The sequence below is a fragment of the Silurus aristotelis genome, assembly GCF_946808225.1.
Source record: "Silurus aristotelis genome assembly, chromosome: 29".
NCBI classification, from domain to species: domain Eukaryota; kingdom Metazoa; phylum Chordata; class Actinopteri; order Siluriformes; family Siluridae; genus Silurus; species Silurus aristotelis.
Genome location: NC_139602.1, coordinates 6,193,052 through 6,210,993, shown reverse-complemented (window position 1 = coordinate 6,210,993; position 17,942 = coordinate 6,193,052). Strand labels below are relative to the sequence as shown.

Here is a 17,942-nt window from a genome sequence, read left to right as displayed (position 1 = left end):
AACTAAAACAGTTGATCTCTTCATTCATCCATCCATCCATCCATCCATCCATCCATCCATCCATCCATCCATGTGTTACACTATCAATCATTGAACCCATCAATCCATCCTTTTCTTTAATAATCCCTTCATTAATGGATGAGTGAACATAGCTACCCATCCATGATTCTACACAGCCATCCACTCTTCAGTGTGATGCCATCAAGTCCATCATTCATTTTCAGGAAATTATTTTATCTATTGCACAAGTCTCCATCCATTCATCCACCCATTCATCCATCAACTATCCATACATCAATGAGTTCCATTCAACATCATCCATTATTCATCTCTCCATCCTCCTATCAATCAATATCCATCCATCAATCCAGCCATCCATACCTTTCCATCTCAGTGCACCACAGGATGTCCTCCTTGTTATTCATGAAGACGGGGAAGTGCTGGTCTTTGCCCTGCTTGATGGAGTTGGAGCGAGTGGTGATGGTTCTCAGCTTATCGAACTGAAACACAAATGCGGTGTCGGTTAGCCACGCCCCCTCTGCCAACACACCCAATCGCAATCACACCCTGCCTTTAAGTTTGTGGTAAACGTTTCAGGGAAGAACCTAACATGGCTGGATATATCTTGTATACATTTTTATTTATATATATATATATATATATATATATATATATATAAATATCCAAACATATACTGTAGTACTTCTACACCAATAGTTTCTTAGATGGAATTAGATGTACAGCAAAAAAACAGCACCCTCTACTGGACGAATCGAATCTACATTCTCGTTTCCACAGTGCTTTTGTTTAGCAGGTTTTATACATGAAGACCTCACCTTGGCTGTGCGTCCATGTTCCAGACAGTCCTGCAGGTCGAGCTTGTCGTTCACCATGGCGGTTAACGGCCTATGGGGGAAAAAAAAACAAAACAAATGAGATTAAGATTCTTGAATATTAATGTGATATCGTTTCTATTTAATTCGAGACTCAAAAGTTGGAAGGTATAAGTTTTGTGTCTAACATTTTGTTCCTTATAACTGTATCCCTAATGAGCGAGTCCAGTGACGACTGTGGCAATAAAAAAAAACTCTCAGAGACTTCATGAGGAAGAAACCTTAAGAAGAACCAGACTCACCTGGGGGCCACAGAACGTCCATTCTTTACAGTTCCATCACTGTTGAGATATTCACAACTGTTCACGCAAACTTTGGTCCTGAGCCATTGTACAGTACCAGTACAAATCCATCCTCAAAGTTCTTGAGTTGCTCAGGATCTCATAAATTCTATGGTAAAACCCAGTAGTTCTATAATGAGGTAATTGTTGAACGTGTTTCCCAGCAGGGGCAGATCTAGAAAATTATCGATGGGGTGCAAAGGGGTGGCATGAAAATCGAGGGGTTCCAACACTGAAGCGCAGGATGTTCACACTGGGGTGCGCATTTTTTTATTGGTCTATAAACAATTAAATCAATTAAGTCGGTTTACTAAAGTCAAAAACAAATGTATTGAAACCGCATTTAAATCGGCGTACTGACGGACACAGCAGTTTGGACAATCCTGAAGAAGCAAGCTTCCCTACATCTACGTCTGCAAACTTTATCGCGGACAACGTGAAATTCTGTGCAAAAAACGTTTGACATACGGCGACGCCGCAATGGGTCATCCGGGGTGTTTTGAGCAGCTTCGAGAGCGGAAGAAAAAGAGAGACCACCTTCAACGAGCTCAACCCCCAGGATATGTCGAAGCCACTCACCATGATGCTCGCTGACATACATGATCTCACTTCTGCACCCACCCTACTTGCCAAATTTGGCTCCTGCAGACTTTGCCCTCTTCCTGAAGAGTCCACTATTGCAGACTACGCTTTAATATAAAGATGAGATTTCTTGCCATTGTTTAGGGTAATTTTTTTTTTTTTGCGTCACATCGAAGCGCCGGTGCTGTGAATCGGTCGAGGAAACTGGCACAATATATCCAATATATATATTTTATACACTGAAATACCAGTACATTGCGATCCACCCCTGTCTCTCAGTTTTTCGAGGTAGATTTTCCTGAAATGTTCAGTATATGTTATTTTCTTTTTTCCATTGTTTTGCTTTTATCACCTGTTCATGCCAGGCAGGTTGCCCCAGAAGTAGCGTGCACGGTGGGCAGCGGATACCTCCTTGGCGTCGATCATCACTGGGTTGCACTGAGGGGACACACTCTGGGTTAGTCAACCTTCACGGAAAGTTCCAACACTCCACACGTGTGTGTGTGTATATATGAGTGTATACCTCGAGAAAGCGCGAGATGTCTCTCTTGTCGCTCACGCCCATGGCCACGACATTCTCGAAGAGCCAGAAAAACGGCCGCTCGTCTCCTTCTTTAGGACGAGCCTCGTGCAGCAGGCGATAAAACTCGAAAAACAGTCGCCCGGTGCCCTCTGCATAACACACACACACATTGTAGGCACTGGTCAGATAGAACTTGATATTATTATATTTGTATATTTAGACTAGTAGTTATATGTCGTTCATTCAGTTTTCATACGTAAATAAAACACACAGAGACACGGCATACCGAAAAGACCTTTCCTGGCTGGGTTGACGATGGAGAGATCATTGCAGGGGCTCCCACCTATCACCAGATCGAATGGACCCCACTCTTGAATCTGCAACACACAAACACACACACACATATCCTAGTGATTTTAGGAAGCTGGGTTCTGAAGTGATACAGGGGGATACACTTGCTCAAGGGCCCTGAGAGTGGCGGCTTGGTGATATCAGGACTTGAACCCTGACTCTCCTATCAATAATCTAGAACTTTAACCACTACCACTTTCTAATATAACTTAGTAAAATGAGCACTATTATATGCATCTCTTACACTTTCATTAAGTAGTCTGTTATACACTGTAGCCCCAAAAGTATTGGGACACCTGACTTTTCCAGCCATGTGTGTTTCTTCCCGAAACTCAAAAAATTACAACTGTATTGGACGTCTTTGGATGCGTCGCATGAAAATTCCCCTTCGCTCGAACTAGGAGACCCAAACCTGACAATGCCCATGTGCACAAAGCCATCTCCTTGCACATCTGCTTTCCATGGATTGGAAGAGGTGAAAGAACAAAAATGTTGGAAGACACATCCTGTGGTTGTGGAATGACCAGGATATTCCGTCAAATGGATGTTTTCTTTCCTGTGTAGTGGCAGTGGTTTGGGTGGCTCGCCAATGTAATAAATTCCTCTAATACAAAATAAGTAAGACCAGACCAGAATTCTTGTGGGGAAAAGAATTTATTAAAGGTAGCACTGTAGCTGGTCTTCAACAGCCATGTTCGCTTGTCAAGCTTCTAAATATCTTCACCCAAGATCTGTCTGTTGAGACAGACCTTTATACCAGAGTACAGGACTGTAAGGACTTCCTGTGGAGTTTACTGAATGTCTTTTGTGTGTGTTGTCTGGCCCACACCCATCTCCTGCATGGGCCATCTTGATTAAACCCCCCACAGACACAGCTGATTGTAACTTAGAGGCAGTTACAATGTAAATGTATTTGATTAATGATAAACATAATCTTTCACTATTAACTGAAATGTGGTCGTGTTTTCTAATATCAGGCGTCGGTGTATACAGTCAGCACGGTTGAATCTCCCGAACTTTGGTGGTTAAACGTGAGTTCCTTTGTAAACCTTGATCATTTTTTGGGGGGATCAATTTGAATCTGGTTGCCACTTTCACAGCTCAAACGCATTCCTCAGATCTCTGCTCTTATTCAATAAGGTGTGGAACATCTCTATCTACTGCGGCGCAGTACAGACAGGGTGATCTCTCAATTTTTCTCTCTCACACACACACACACGCACGCACGCACACACACACACACACACACACACACACACACACACACACACACACACAGATCCTCAGCACTGTCAGCCCGAGCACAGCCTGAGGGGAAAAAAGGAGAAACGCCTGCACTTCAAAGCCAGAGCTGAAATGTGAGCTCCATCAGCACTGCTGCATTCATATCTCTATTTATACACACACACACAGTGAGAGAGAGAAAGAGGGAGAATTTGGACAAAAATATGATGCGCCACAGGGTTACAGCTGCATTATGATAAAACACATTACTGCAAGGGCATCCTGGCTATAGCCCCCACCCCAAACACACACTACAGAATAATGTTTCTCTGCTTCTATATGGATAAGTATTTTATTGTGTGTGTGTGTGTGTGTGTGTGTGTGTGTGTGAGTGCATGTAACTCACGTGTTTGTGTGTGACGTTGCGGACGTCACCCACATATATGATCCTCCCCTCGTGTCTCACCATCCCCACGGTAATGGAGTCTTCACACACCTCGGACGCCACGTACCGGTCCACCTGGATGCCCAGGTCCTTCAGCACCAACAGACCTGAGCGCATAAACACACACACACACACACACACACGCACACACACACAATTGTAACGGCACTCCAGTTTAAGTACTGCTTCCAATTGTGCTGTAATCCCACACCTCGGACGGACAGGTATGTGCTCACCTGTAGCAATGCCGTCGAACAGAGAGAGCACTCTGATTGGCTGCCTTTTCTCCGCCGCTACAGGAGTGTAGATTTTAGGGGGTTCCTGAGAGAGACAGAAAGAAAAGCAGAGGAAGAACCTTGAGATTCAGGCTTGATTGTGTCCTTGGTCACTGACCTAGTGAGCTAGCATGAGGACGAACTAGTATGAGAATATTTTTAATAGTAAGGGGGTGTCCACTAAACTCAGACTTACTAACACTTTACTTTATAGCATTTGGCAGACTACTGTGACTTACAATAATGCTTTGGGGCCTCTATTGAAAGCTAATCTTGATGGTAGTTTTCTAGGTTAGAAACTAAGAATGATATCAAACCAAAAAGTCATGCTGGGAAAGTAAGAACGGTATTTCTGCCTGGCATACCTCTGATTGACACTCACATGCCTTACTTGCTCCTGGCTGGCTCTCTCATATCTATCTCTTTCTCTTCTTTCTCTTTCTCCTAGCTGCCTTGCTTTTGGCTGGCTTTCTATTGACTGTCTTTTCTGAATGCTCATGTCTTGCCTGATTCACCTCAGGCTGGTTCTCCTGCACATTCGGTACTCCATTTTGCCTTCAAGCTCACCCATGTTGTTTCACTGCCATATTCGTCTGCTGGTTGCCACATTAGAAGCAAGTCAATTCGTATGCCGCATTTAACAATGAACATTGTCTCAAAGCAGCTTTACACATATAATGTGTTGATAAAGAATGAAAAAGATGTTCTTTATGTGTAAGATTGTCCCTGATGATCAAGCCGATGGTGACTGTGGCAAGGAAAAACTCCCTGAGATGGCATAAGGAAGAAACCTTAAGAGGAACCAGATTAAAGAGGGAACCCATACCCATCTGGGTGTCACCAAAAGTTTATTTATTACAGATAAATGAACATTCAACGATGAGCCACCTGGACTGCAGAAAAGGGAATTATGTGAAAATGCTGTTTGTGGACTACAGTTCAGCGTTTAACACCATAATTCCCCTTAACGCTCACCTCCAAGTGACTCCTGGGACAGCCTGACGCCCTGTCAATGAATCTTCAACTTTCTGACTGACAGACCGCAAGCTGTACGGGTGGGCAAACACACTTCATTCACCCTCACCCTCAGCACTGGAGCTCCTCAGGGTTGTGCTCTGAGCCCACTGCTGTACTCACTGTACACACATTACTGTGTGGCCATTTCCAACTCCACCATCATCAAGTTTGCTGACAACACTATTGTGGTGGGCCTGATCTCCAATAACGACGAGACGACGTAACTACAGGAGATTAAAAACCTGGAGAAATGGTTGCCAGGAGAACAGTCTTCTCCTGAACTCCTGAAGGAGTTGATAGTGGAGTTCAGCAATAAGCAGGATTGGTCATACAAAACGCTTAACATCACTGGGACCCCAGTGGAGAAATTGAGCAGTTTCCAGTACCCAGGTGTTCACATCACACAGAACCTGTCTTGGTCCTGTCACATCGACCCCCCGGTGAAGAACTTCACAAGACTTCTAAAGGTGTGTTGTTGTATCTGGCACCAAAACCTTTGCAGCAAATGCTTTAGTCCTGTAAGTTGTGTGGTTGGACCCCCTTCGATTGGACTTGCTAGTTTAGCCCATCCCACAAATGCTCTATTAGATTGAGATCTAGGGCAAAAACTTAAATGTTGGTCTTAAAGTAACGTGTATATGAGAACCAGGACCTAGTGATTCCCCGCAGAACATTGCCCTATGCATTACACTGCCTTGGCTGGCTTGCCTTTTTCCTATCATGGTGCCACCTTTTATTCAGGGAAGTGACCAGTGACCTGTTTACTCCGATGCTTCATGGTCAAATTCGATTTTAGATTTGAGGGGTGGACAGGACTCCGCGTGGCCACGCTGACCGCAGCTGTCTTGAACAATTATTTTCCTCAATCTATGCTGCAGTAGCTCTGCTGTGGGATCAGGCCAGTTAGGCCTTTACTCCCCACTGACCATGGATGTCAATGGGCCTGTTCCTCTTTTACTGGTTGTCATTCCATGGGACATTTCTGGTAGGTACTAACCACTCCATACAAAGGTAAACCCCACAAGACCTGCCACTTTTCAAGATGCTCTGAATCTCTCGTGGAGATGCTTTTTCCAACGAATCAACTTCAGGAACTGACTGTTCAATTTACATATACTACCCTGTGACAGGAGCCATTGTAACGGGATAACCAATGCCATCCACTTCACCTGCTAGCCGGCGTTTAAATATAATTATACCTAAATACATATCCATGTCTTTGGAAAAAAAAAAGAAAAGAACAGGAGAAAGGCGAATCAGCTGCACAGTAACTGTTGCGCTGTTCAGCTTGAATCCAAAACCTCTGTAAACAGTTGTGAGTTAGTTTGGATGGAGACGACAGAGTGGAATCCCTAAAGCATCTGCGAAATCTTTGTACACTCATTTCACCCTTAGATCTAATAAACAGCTTTGATTGGTATCAGTACACACCCTCTCTCTCTCTCTCTCTCTCTCTCTCTCTCACACACACACACATTACAATCTTTTAAGATGGAGTAACTCACAAAGTCCTGGTCGTGGTTGTTGGCGAAGAACAGCTGGAGGCGCGATGTCCAGTCGTCTCTGCGCCGGAGCATTCCAAACACACCCTTGCTGCTGCACATGTAGCAGTTCCACGGGTCCTCGTTTATAGCAGCCTGTGCCGAGCCGGGCCCGACAAGGAGATCCACACACTCCACACAGAAGCACCTTAACACACAGTTCACATTGTGGTGTCAAATATAACACCGGATGTGTTGATTTATTGTACAAACCGCATTGAAAAATCCACCAACAAATAATTATTTTCCTTATTGGGTCCAAGTCACTTTTGTAATAGTTACATAATTGTAATTTTTCGTTATTTTTGTTCGGTGAATTTTGTTTATTTTTCCTTTGCGTTATCACGCCGTTATTTGGTACAAAATAAACTACGGCTGAAATAAAGTTGAAGTTCAGTGGTTAAGATGTTGGACTTCTATTACCTATTGGCATCCATCTATCTATCTATCTATCTATCTATCTATCTATCTATCTATCTGTCTGTCTGTCTGTCTGTCTGTCTGTCTGTCTGTCTGTCTGTCTGTCTGTCTGTCTGTCTGTCTGTCTGTCTGTCTGTCTGTCTGTCTGATTACGGACGAATCTGCATCAAATGACACACAATTAATGAACAGCACTTCTTAGTCTACAAGAGTTAAATTTTTCATTAAAATATTAATAAATAAATTATATTCCATTAAATATAAATATAATCTAAAAAAAATATTATAATATATAAACGCAACAAGATATAAGTCCAAGATATATATATAAAAAAAAAAAAACATGTCCACACACACACACTGACCTGCAGCAGTTGTTGTTCCCACACATTAGCACTTCTCTCCCCCCACAGCAGATGGTGCAGTAGGACTGGTAGCCGTCGTCGTCATACTGGTACGCGCACTCCAGGAAGCAGTTCTGCACGCACCACAAACACTTCCTGAGTCACGGAGTCACCAAAACGCTACAGATTTGTGAGTCACTATTAACTGTGTGGTGTGTATCCATTTGTTTTAACATGGTTTGTGTGTTTCTGTTGCACCTTGCAGCTCTGACACATGGCTCCAATGAAGAGCGGATGTTCGAGGGACTCATTCAGGCTTCCACAGGATATACACATATCTGCGCACAAAACAGCGTATGTCGAATTTATTCCACAAAGATGCGAGCGTTTCAAACACTCGGGGGCTCAGGAGCTCGAACGAGGAAAGAGTAACGCGAAACTGTAGCTCACCTTCGATATTCCTGCACTTTTGACGCACCTCGTACACCAAACGCTCTGGAATAACAGATCAATTCAAGTCAGTTTCAGTCACAGAAATTGTTTGAGAAAGCTCGGGCCACCGCATGAACTTATTACGGTTCGTTTGGGGGGATTCGTTTCAGACTTCTACGATGTAAATTTACATCAATACGATAATGTAAAATTGATGTCAAATGTGTGTGTGTTTGTACCTCTGGTCCCTTCATCTATAATCTCTTTAATTTTAGGTTTATCCAAACTGCTCTTCCTGGGCTTCTTGCTAGGTGGAGCTGTGTACGCTGCAGCCTCCGGCTCCGCCCACATTTCAGGCACTTCAGTGTAGGGATTCCGCTCGGCTGCAACACAGGAACACACCAATATGTTTTTAACAGAAGAACAAAAGGTGTGTGCAGCGCTGTGCTCTATCTATCTATCTATCTATCTATCTATCTATCTATCTATCTATCTATCTATCTATCTATCTATCTATCTATCTATCTATCTATCTATCTATCAAGTGTATATATATACACACACACACACACACACACACACACACACACACACACACACACACACACACACATATATACAAAGTATATACCAATTCCAGATCCATCCATACATCCAGCTATCTGTCTGTCTGTCTGTCTGTCTGTCTGTCATTCATTCATCCATCCACCCACCTATCCATTTTTCCATCCATCAACAACTTGAAGATCTGCACCCACAATTAAGACAACAGTGAATTTGGGACAGCGTTCTGCATGCGGTTCCCTGTACAGCACTGTTTATACTTTCCTAAGTAGTATATTAGAACTTCAGATGAATCAATAAACTGCATTCAAAACACTCTCCAAAATTCACAGCTAACAAATGAATGTCTTAAACATTACACTCGTTCATTCATTAAAAAAATAACACCCCTAAATTCAAATATTATTAAACAAACGAATATCTGTGGAACACATATTTTGTAGGAGTAGGTGAGTTGTGGATGTCTGGGTTGCAGTTTCAATTCATCCCAAAGGTGTTTGATATGCTTGGATTAGCCAACAGATGGAAGGCAGATCTTCATGGACTTTGCTTGGTGCACAGAGTTTGCATTGTGATGCTTGAACAGATTCGGGTCTCCGAGTTCAAATGAAGGAAAAAATGTCACATTACAAAATCCAAGTTTGAAGAAGTTTGAAGATAAACATATGGCTGGTAAAGTCAGGTGTCCCAGTACTTTCAGCTGAATAGTGTATGTAACCAATATACCAGTATAGTATAGTAACATAGTATAGTAGTTAAGTAGTTAAGAACATATATTAGAGGTGTAGAGATACATGTATTCGCATCAACATTTTTCAATACAATCCTTACAGTTCGGAACACATGTGTACCAAATGCAATCCTTTTTACTTGCGGAAAAATCGGAGTTCCCCCAGAAACAAATTAAGTGCCGGACCTCAAGTTTGTCTCGTCTCGCTAAAGAATCCTTGCCGGGAAGTGGCTAGCGGCTAATGCTAAAGATATGGATCCTTTAGCGTTTTATATCCAGCTTCAAGAATTTCTCTTAAAAGGAGAAAACGCTCTTAATCTTTACAAACATTTAATATAAAATGTAAAACACACAAACACACACACACACACACACACACACACACATATATGTATTACCCAAATAGGGTCTAAAAAAAACGTTTTTAATTCAATTTTTACATTTATTTAATTTGATTTAATCGATTGCATTTGTGCTAATTTGATTGATTCCTCAATTTAATCAATACAATTAAAAAGTATTTTGTATTAATATGATTTCTTTATTTTCTTTTTTATTGTATTATTTCACCAAGCAGGCATTTTAATACAAATTGTTTTGGAAAGAAAAAAAACTGTTTCTATCAATATTGTGCATTAATTAAAAAAAAAAAAAAAAAAAAAAGACAAGCAATTTTATGTTTTTGATACATAATTTTGATACGTTTATTTTAATTTTTTTTTTAAACTTTAGTGTTTGCTTTTGATTTATTTTCTTTTTTTATATTCCATTTCTATTCTATGATGGACAGTCATAACAAGCGTTTCATGACATTTCGTACTCTGTATGAATGTGTATATGACAAATGGACAGTGGTATTGTGTAGTATAGTGTAGTATACAGAAGTAAGGTACCAGGTGGTGGCTCCAGGCCCTTGGGCCCGGTAGGCAGGAATCCTCCACTCGCCCACGCGATCATCTCTCTGGTTTGCAGCTCCACACTCTTCCCCGTGTCAGAGTCATCAGTCGAAACGCACTCCTTAAACTTCTTTCCCGCCCGTGTACTGGCCGTCTACACACACACAAACACAAAGTTGATATAAATTACGAGCACAATACAAGAGTGTTCTATGTGAAAAAGGGAGAACGTATTCACTCACTTGTAGCACCTCGTAGATAGCTTTTCTGTACATGGGCTGTTTGCTGTATGTTGGCTGATGAAAGGCATTAGAAAATTTACTCAAAGCCAACAGTTTTTCCACACAGACCTGAGGAAAAGAATGAGGGTCGGTTAGTGAGATTCCACTTGATTTGATTGCTACCATAATAGTACCATCAGAACATGAACCCGGTTCCTAATTGACCATAAGTTGGTTAATTCAGGACCATCACCACGAATAGCACATCTCAACCGTGATGAACAAATATTCTGTGGACTCATGAGACAGAGGTTAAACGTTTTGGACGGTGTGTGTATGTGTGTCCCGTTCTGGCATAAACCTGCATTTCATAAAAAGAACATCATCCCAAAGGGCATACCTGGAGGTGGTAGTGTGATACTCTGGGGCAGGACCTGGACCACTTACCATAATTGATGGAACACCAGCAAGTCCACCTCTGAATGGCTCCAAAAAATAAAAAAGTTATGATGTCTAGTCAAAATCCAGTCTTAAATCCGATTGAGACGCTGTAGCATGACCTTTAACAGGCTGAAACCCTCATGGTTGAAAACCCTCCAATGTGGCTAAATTAAAACAATTCTGCAAAGAAGAGTGGGCAAAATTCCTCCACAGTGACGTGAAAGAGTAATTGTCGGTTATCGCAAATGCTTGATTGCAGTTCAAAGGAGGCGCATCCAGTTATAAGGTTTAAGAGGTCAATTCCTTTTTGGCGGGTTTGGACAGTTTTTTTTACTTAATAAATGAAATCATCTGCATTTTGAACTGTTAATCCGTTGGAGATGTGTTACAATGACATCATAACTTACCCGGGAGTCTTACAAAACGGTAATCGGTATGGGGTAGTGTGCTGTGTCAAGCTATCAAGGACTACTTGTATTTACTTCGGTTATATTTGTGCAATATTTGAGATTTTTATTGGGAGTGACGACAATGGACAGGATTAGAAACGAGTTTATTAGAGGGACAGCGCATGTAGGACATTTTGCAGACAAAGTAAGAGAGGCCCAATTGAGATGGTTTGGACATGTCCAGAGAAGAGACATGGGGTATATCGGTAGGAGAATGGTGAGTATGGCGCCACCAGGAAGAAGGAAAAAAGAAGGGCCAAAGAGGAGATTCATGGAGGTGGTGAAGGAAGACATGCAGGTAGTTGGTTTGAAAGAGTCATCTGTAGAGGACAGAGAATTAAAATGATTGGAATGTGGGGTGGGTTTCAGGGGATCAGCTTTGCAATGCTTCCATTCATATCTGAAGGATATTTCATATTTGTTAATTTGGCTAATGTTTCATCCTCAGTGGTTCCCCTAAAATATGGTCTTCCTCAGGGCTGTATTTTGAGCCCTGTTTTGTTTTCCTCATATATGTGCCCCTTAGGATCTATTTGCCATCACCACAACGTTTTTTTTTTTTTTTTAATCACTTGTATGCAGAAGACACAAATTTATCTACCGCTGAAGGTTTGAAATTTGCAGTCCTTGCAGTCTCTGTTATGGTGTTTAGAGCAGATTCAGGCTTGGCTGTCAAGTAATCTGTCAATGGCAACTATCTCGCTTGCAGTGTATGCAGAATGCCACAGCTAGCCTCAAAAAGAAGAGAACACATCACTCCGGTGCTGTCTTCATTGGCTGCCAGTCAAATACAGGATCGAGTTTCAAAATGTTAGTATTCGTTTTTAAAGCGAGACACAAGTTGTCTCCAAATTACATTGGAACTCTTGTAGGGTCTTACACAGCGGGTAGGTCACTAAGATCAACAAATCATGCGCTGTTGGCTGTTCCACAGTACAAAATGAAATCAAAAGGGAATTGTGCTTTTGCAGTAGTATGGCCCAAACTGTGGAACGCCCCCCCCCCCCATTTATATTCGCCAGGCTTCTTCTATAGAGGGCTTTGGGTCTCCCTTGAAGATGCATCTTTTTAGTCATGCTTTTGAATTTAGGATGGACATTTAGTACCACCCAGATGAGGACAGGTTCACTTTTTATGTCTTGTTCCTTTTGAAGATTTTTACCTCAATATCTCAGGGAGTTTTTCCTTGCCTCTCATTAAAGATGAACTTATAAGGAACAAACTTATAAGCCCTAAACTTATACCTTTTAACTTCATAACCTCTTTATATCTGTAAAGATGTTTTTCAGTTAAAAACTAAATTGACCATGGAAGATAGAAACGACCAGCAAACGATTATGTGATTGGTTGATTATCAAATAGGGACGCGGTAGATAAGTGATTAGGACATTGGCATTTTTATCCAAAGGTCATGAATGTAAATCATGGCTACACCAAAGCTGCCACTCCTGGGTTCCTGCACAAGACCCTTAACCCCATAGCTGCTCTGGATAAATGCCAACATGTGATGGAATTTTAAATGTTCTGCTTACCACTGAGAATTTTCCGTCTCCGAACCACATGACCCATCGGGTTCCCTCTGCGGCTCGACTGCGTTCCGTCATCCACCAGGAGACGATGCGTCCCGGCCACCAGGAGAACCCACGCAGCTTCCCCCACACCAGCTCGCCAATCCCGAAGCCTCGCCCGTCCTTCAACACATCATTAGGGATTATCTAATACGGATACTACCATTATAATGACCAGAAAAAGAAGATAAAAACTTTTATTCAGAGTTTACATTTTATCTGACAAAAAAAATAAATAAATCCATATCCTTATCCTTACGTACGTTGTACTCTTGCTCCGCCTCCGCCGACTTGCGCAGCTCTTTGTTTCCGCAGGCCACAGGGACGGGAGCGGGCTCGGGCGTTGTGGCGACCGTCGGTGAAGCAGGGTCGGTGTGCTGCTGCTGAGGGGGCGGAGTCTGTGGTGCAGGAGTAGGCGGGACACTGCTGACCGCTGGCTGCTCTTTGTTCCCCTGAGCCTCGTCTTCTGATTGGTCGGCCATGGTGTCATTCATAAGCGGCATCAGGTGAGTCTTTTTCTTTGCAACACACGGACAGATTACACCACCTTTAAGGTTAAATTTCCTGTCAGAAATCTATCAATCTGGTTGCTGTTACAAAGTGGAGCCAATGTTATCACCTTGAGGGTAAATTTTCTCCACATGCAGCAGTGTTTTATTCCCTTTTTATATCCTTGCAGCATTTAATCCTTTCATAGCTACATTCAATGAAGTGCAACATCTGTGAGAATTTGCCGACTCAAACTGACAGATTTTTTTATTTTTTTTTATTCCCGAAGAGCAGTTTAAAAAAAGACATTTCCTGTGTCTAAGTGGTACATAAACATCTCAGGCACTCAACTGCACATTTCCGCTCTGATCTATGTTTGAAAAACCCCACACTGCACATTATTAATGCAGTTTACACACCTGTCATTAGCCCTGCTTGCCTTACACCTCGTTTTCTAATTGCTTCTTCACACATTTTGCTCTACAGTCAGTATATGATCTTTGTATAATAACCTGATCGTCATGGGACTTTCTTTTTTTTAACCCCGTTTTTCTATATTCGCACACTGTGGCATTAAGTTGTCTCTGTTTAGTACCTCATTTCTACAAATAGCTATAAATATATAGAGTTTCTATCCAATCAAGCTACTGTTAGAACCTGACAGCCTGAGACCAATCGGTGTCCAAAATTCCCACAGTATCTAATAATTAAACTCCACCACACAGACCAATATGGTGTTTGTACGATATCAAAATGATGGCACTTATTTAACGTCCATCGAAGGGTGTGGCCTAATATTCTAATAAGCGCATTTGATTGACAGCTGAGTCATGTACAAGAAGTTGCGGCCTGAGGGGAACGGGCTGAGACCGGATCGTATTTTTAGCTCGACAACATCACTGCTGTCAGTTTCACTGATCCCTCAATAAACCAGGACACAACATACAGCAGGTTCAGTGAGTTCACACATGCGCGCGCGCACACACACACACACAGACATTCTCGGAGGAACAATGCAGTGCTAGGCTGACTACAACTGGGATCCTGCCAGACACAGCATTCGCAACACTGTTCCTGTTATACAATAGTAGCATGTTTTGTATGTGTGTGTGTGTGTGTGTTTGTGTAGAAACAGAAAAAGAAAAGAGACAACATGATATTCACAAAGTGTGAAATGTGTGGAGAGAATGAGAAACTGTAAAGACTAAATAGAATAAAACACTCAAAGTGTAAAGGTAAAGTGTGTGTGTGTGTGTGTGTGTGTGTGTGTGTGTGTGTGTGTGTGTGTGTGTGTGTGTTAGAAGAGGGCTTTTAAATCTTTCTCAGAAAGCCTTTGTAGGGTAAATATAGATTTTTTTTTAGCTTCAGTGGAAACGTACACTGCGTGTACAGGTGTTCATTGTCATCCGTGTGTCTGTGTGTGTGTGTGTGTGTTTGTGTGTGTGTGTGTGCGTGTGTGTGCACGCAGGAAAAAAATCCCAGTGTAAACAGGCAGAAACACTATAGGAACACTCCACCACTACATAAACACTCCAACAACACGGGGACACTCCAACATTACAGGGACACTGCAGGAACACTTCAACATTACAGGGACACTCCAACACTATAGGGACACTGCAGGATCACTCCAACATCACAGGGATACTTCAACGTCACAAATACACTCCAAAATTACAGGGACACTCCAACATTACAAGGAAACTATTAATAGTACATGAACACTGCAGGAACCCTCCAAAACTACATGCACACTCCTACACTATAAGGACACTGCAGGGTCACTCCAACACTTTAGAAACACAACCAACACTATAGAAACACTCCAACCCTGCAGGAACCCTGCAGGAACACTCCAAAACTATAAGGACACTGCAGAGACACTCCGACACTGCAGGAACTTTCCAACACTATAGCAACACTCCAAAACTGCAAGAACACTCCAACAGTATAGAAACTCTCCAACACTGCAGGAACACTCCAACACTACAGGAACACTCCCAACACTACAGGAACACTCCAACACTACAGGAACACTCCAACACTGCAGGAACACTCCAACACTGCAGGAACACTCCAACACTGCAGAAACACTCCAACACTGCAGGAACACTCCAACACTGCAGAAACACTCCAACACTGCAGGAACACTCCAACACTAAAGAAACACTACAACACTATAGAAACACTCCAACACTATAGAAACACTCCAACACTACAGGAACACTCCAACACTACAGGAACACTCCAACACTTCAGGAACACTCCAACACTGCAGGAACACTCCAACACTGCAGGAACACTCCAACACTGCAGGAACACTCCAACACTATAGAAACACTCCAACACTATAGAAATACTCCCAACACTATAGAAACACTCCCAACACTATAGAAACACTCCCAACACTACAGGAACACGTCAACACTGCAGGAACACTCCAACACTATAGAAACACTCCCAACACTACAGGAACACTCCAACACTGCAGAAACATTCCAACAGTATAGAAACACTCCTAACACTACAAAAACACTCGAATCTTATAGAAACACTCCAATACTGCAGGAACACTACAACACTATGAGAACACTTCAGAAACACTGCAACACTACAGGAACACTCTAAGACAAACACCCAAACACTACAACGTGAACGTGAACGTGAACGTGAACGTGAACACACACACACACACACACACACACACACACACACACACACACACACACACACTCTGTGTGAAGCAGAATTATGTGTTTTCGAGGACATTATTGGGACTTAAACAATGACCAAGATTATACCTCTACACACACACACACACACACACACACACACACACACACACACACACGTCTCTTTGTAATCAGTTATCATTCCCTTCCTCTAATTTAATTAATCACTCTCACTTACATGTAAACATAAATGTCCGCACACACACACACACACACACACACACACACACACACACACACACACACACACACACACACACACGTGCATGCGCCCAACTACACATCTGTTTTTACTCAATTACATAGACAAGCAGATGTGCAGACACACACACACACACACACACACTCAAACACTTAAACACACAAAAAGCCCTGCTTTAATGAAGCTCTTTTTTGTGTCTCTACAGATACACATAAATGGGCACACGGGCAAACACGGGCAAACACACACACACACACACACACACACACACACCCTTTACACATACACATTTTAGTCCGGCTTCAGTGGTGTCTCCATGACGACAGAATGGCTCTACTGGAATTACCCTACAGTCTCTGGCACGCTGCCAAGTGCACCCTGGGAAATGCGGTCTTTTTTAACAGAGTAGGGTAAGTAGTACCTCAGACAAACACACACACACACACACACACACACACACACACACACACACACACTCATACACTGTGGCTACAGTTATAACGTGTTCATTTACTGAAGCAACCCGAAAATAATAGAAGGAAGGAAGGAAGGAAGGAAGGAAGGAAGGAAGGAAGGAAGGAAGGAAGGAAGACAAAACAACTGAAAAAAGAAAGAAAAAAAGAAAGAAAGAAAGAAAGAAAGAACAAATAAATAATGAATGAATGAAAGTACGTAAAGAAGGAGAGAACCATAAACAACACTAAATACCTGAAAGAAAAAAAGAAAGAGGAAAAAAGTACAAATAACAAATGAATGAAGGTGAGCGTGAAATGAATAAAAAAAAAAACACACAAATGAATGAAAGAAAGAAATGATAGAAAGGAACAACGCAAAAAAAGAAGTAAATGAATGAGTGTCTGTTGTGCAGTAAATACAATAGTGTGTTGAACTGTAGCACTGACATTTTTACACGTTTATCATCACACTACATTAAACACACACACACACACACAGGCTGCCTCGTCAATGTGTCAGTCAGGAAGTCAGACTTTGATCAGAGAAAGCGCTCTAGCGTGAACTCACAACGCACATCCGTAGCAACCTGCACAAGCTCAAATATACTCGTGTGGATTTTAAAAAAAACTTACAAGAACATTTACGAGTTAAAATTGAAACCACGCTCTTTTCTTTTTTGCCTTGCACTTAAGGGGTCCCAGCACTTTAAGGGTAAACATTTGCAATTTGCCACTTCAGTGCTTGGGCTGCTTCTCGGAGAAGCTGTGAAAAGGACCTCACTATGACGGAGAGTGGGCGTGGTCAGCTCCGAATGCCTTTTCAAATCCACACAGACCTAACTACATTTATCGTGGTGTGTTTAATGT

The 17,942-nt window shown here is 42.2% G+C and overlaps 1 protein-coding gene and 1 long non-coding RNA gene across 23 annotated transcripts in view; both read right to left on the bottom strand.

Annotated features, from left to right (window-relative positions):
- Positions 1-17,942, bottom strand: part of LOC310722498 (DNA (cytosine-5)-methyltransferase 3A-like) — a 72,350-nt gene that overhangs the window by 4,626 nt on the left and 49,782 nt on the right. For 11 of the 22 annotated variants that reach the window (XM_083534980.1, XM_083534997.1, XM_083534982.1 and 8 more), the window contains 16 exons: positions 13,461-13,715; positions 13,162-13,320; positions 10,761-10,868; positions 10,516-10,672; positions 8,568-8,711; positions 8,347-8,391; positions 8,155-8,234; positions 7,918-8,030; positions 7,097-7,280; positions 4,536-4,620; positions 4,261-4,406; positions 2,566-2,656; positions 2,280-2,428; positions 2,109-2,194; positions 837-906; positions 382-500 (listed from right to left, as the gene is read on the bottom strand). In XM_083534980.1, coding sequence (XP_083391106.1) covers positions 382-500; positions 837-906; positions 2,109-2,194; positions 2,280-2,428; positions 2,566-2,656; positions 4,261-4,406; positions 4,536-4,620; positions 7,097-7,280; positions 7,918-8,030; positions 8,155-8,234; positions 8,347-8,391; positions 8,568-8,711; positions 10,516-10,672; positions 10,761-10,868; positions 13,162-13,320; positions 13,461-13,715 — 1,991 coding nt within the window. Of the gene's footprint in view, positions 1-381; positions 501-836; positions 907-2,108; positions 2,195-2,279; positions 2,429-2,565; positions 2,657-4,260; positions 4,407-4,535; positions 4,621-7,096; positions 7,281-7,917; positions 8,031-8,154; positions 8,235-8,346; positions 8,392-8,567; positions 8,712-10,515; positions 10,673-10,760; positions 10,869-13,161; positions 13,321-13,460; positions 13,745-17,942 lie in introns of all 22 variants that reach the window. The other 11 variants (XM_083534998.1, XM_083535000.1, XM_083534991.1 and 8 more) reach the window with 2 other exon arrangements.
- LOC310722626 lies at positions 15,289-16,315 on the bottom strand. Its single transcript, XR_014532416.1, has 3 exons — positions 16,087-16,315; positions 15,491-16,045; positions 15,289-15,303 (listed from the first exon to the last, which is right to left on the bottom strand). It is a non-coding gene; the product is annotated as an uncharacterized lncRNA (long non-coding RNA).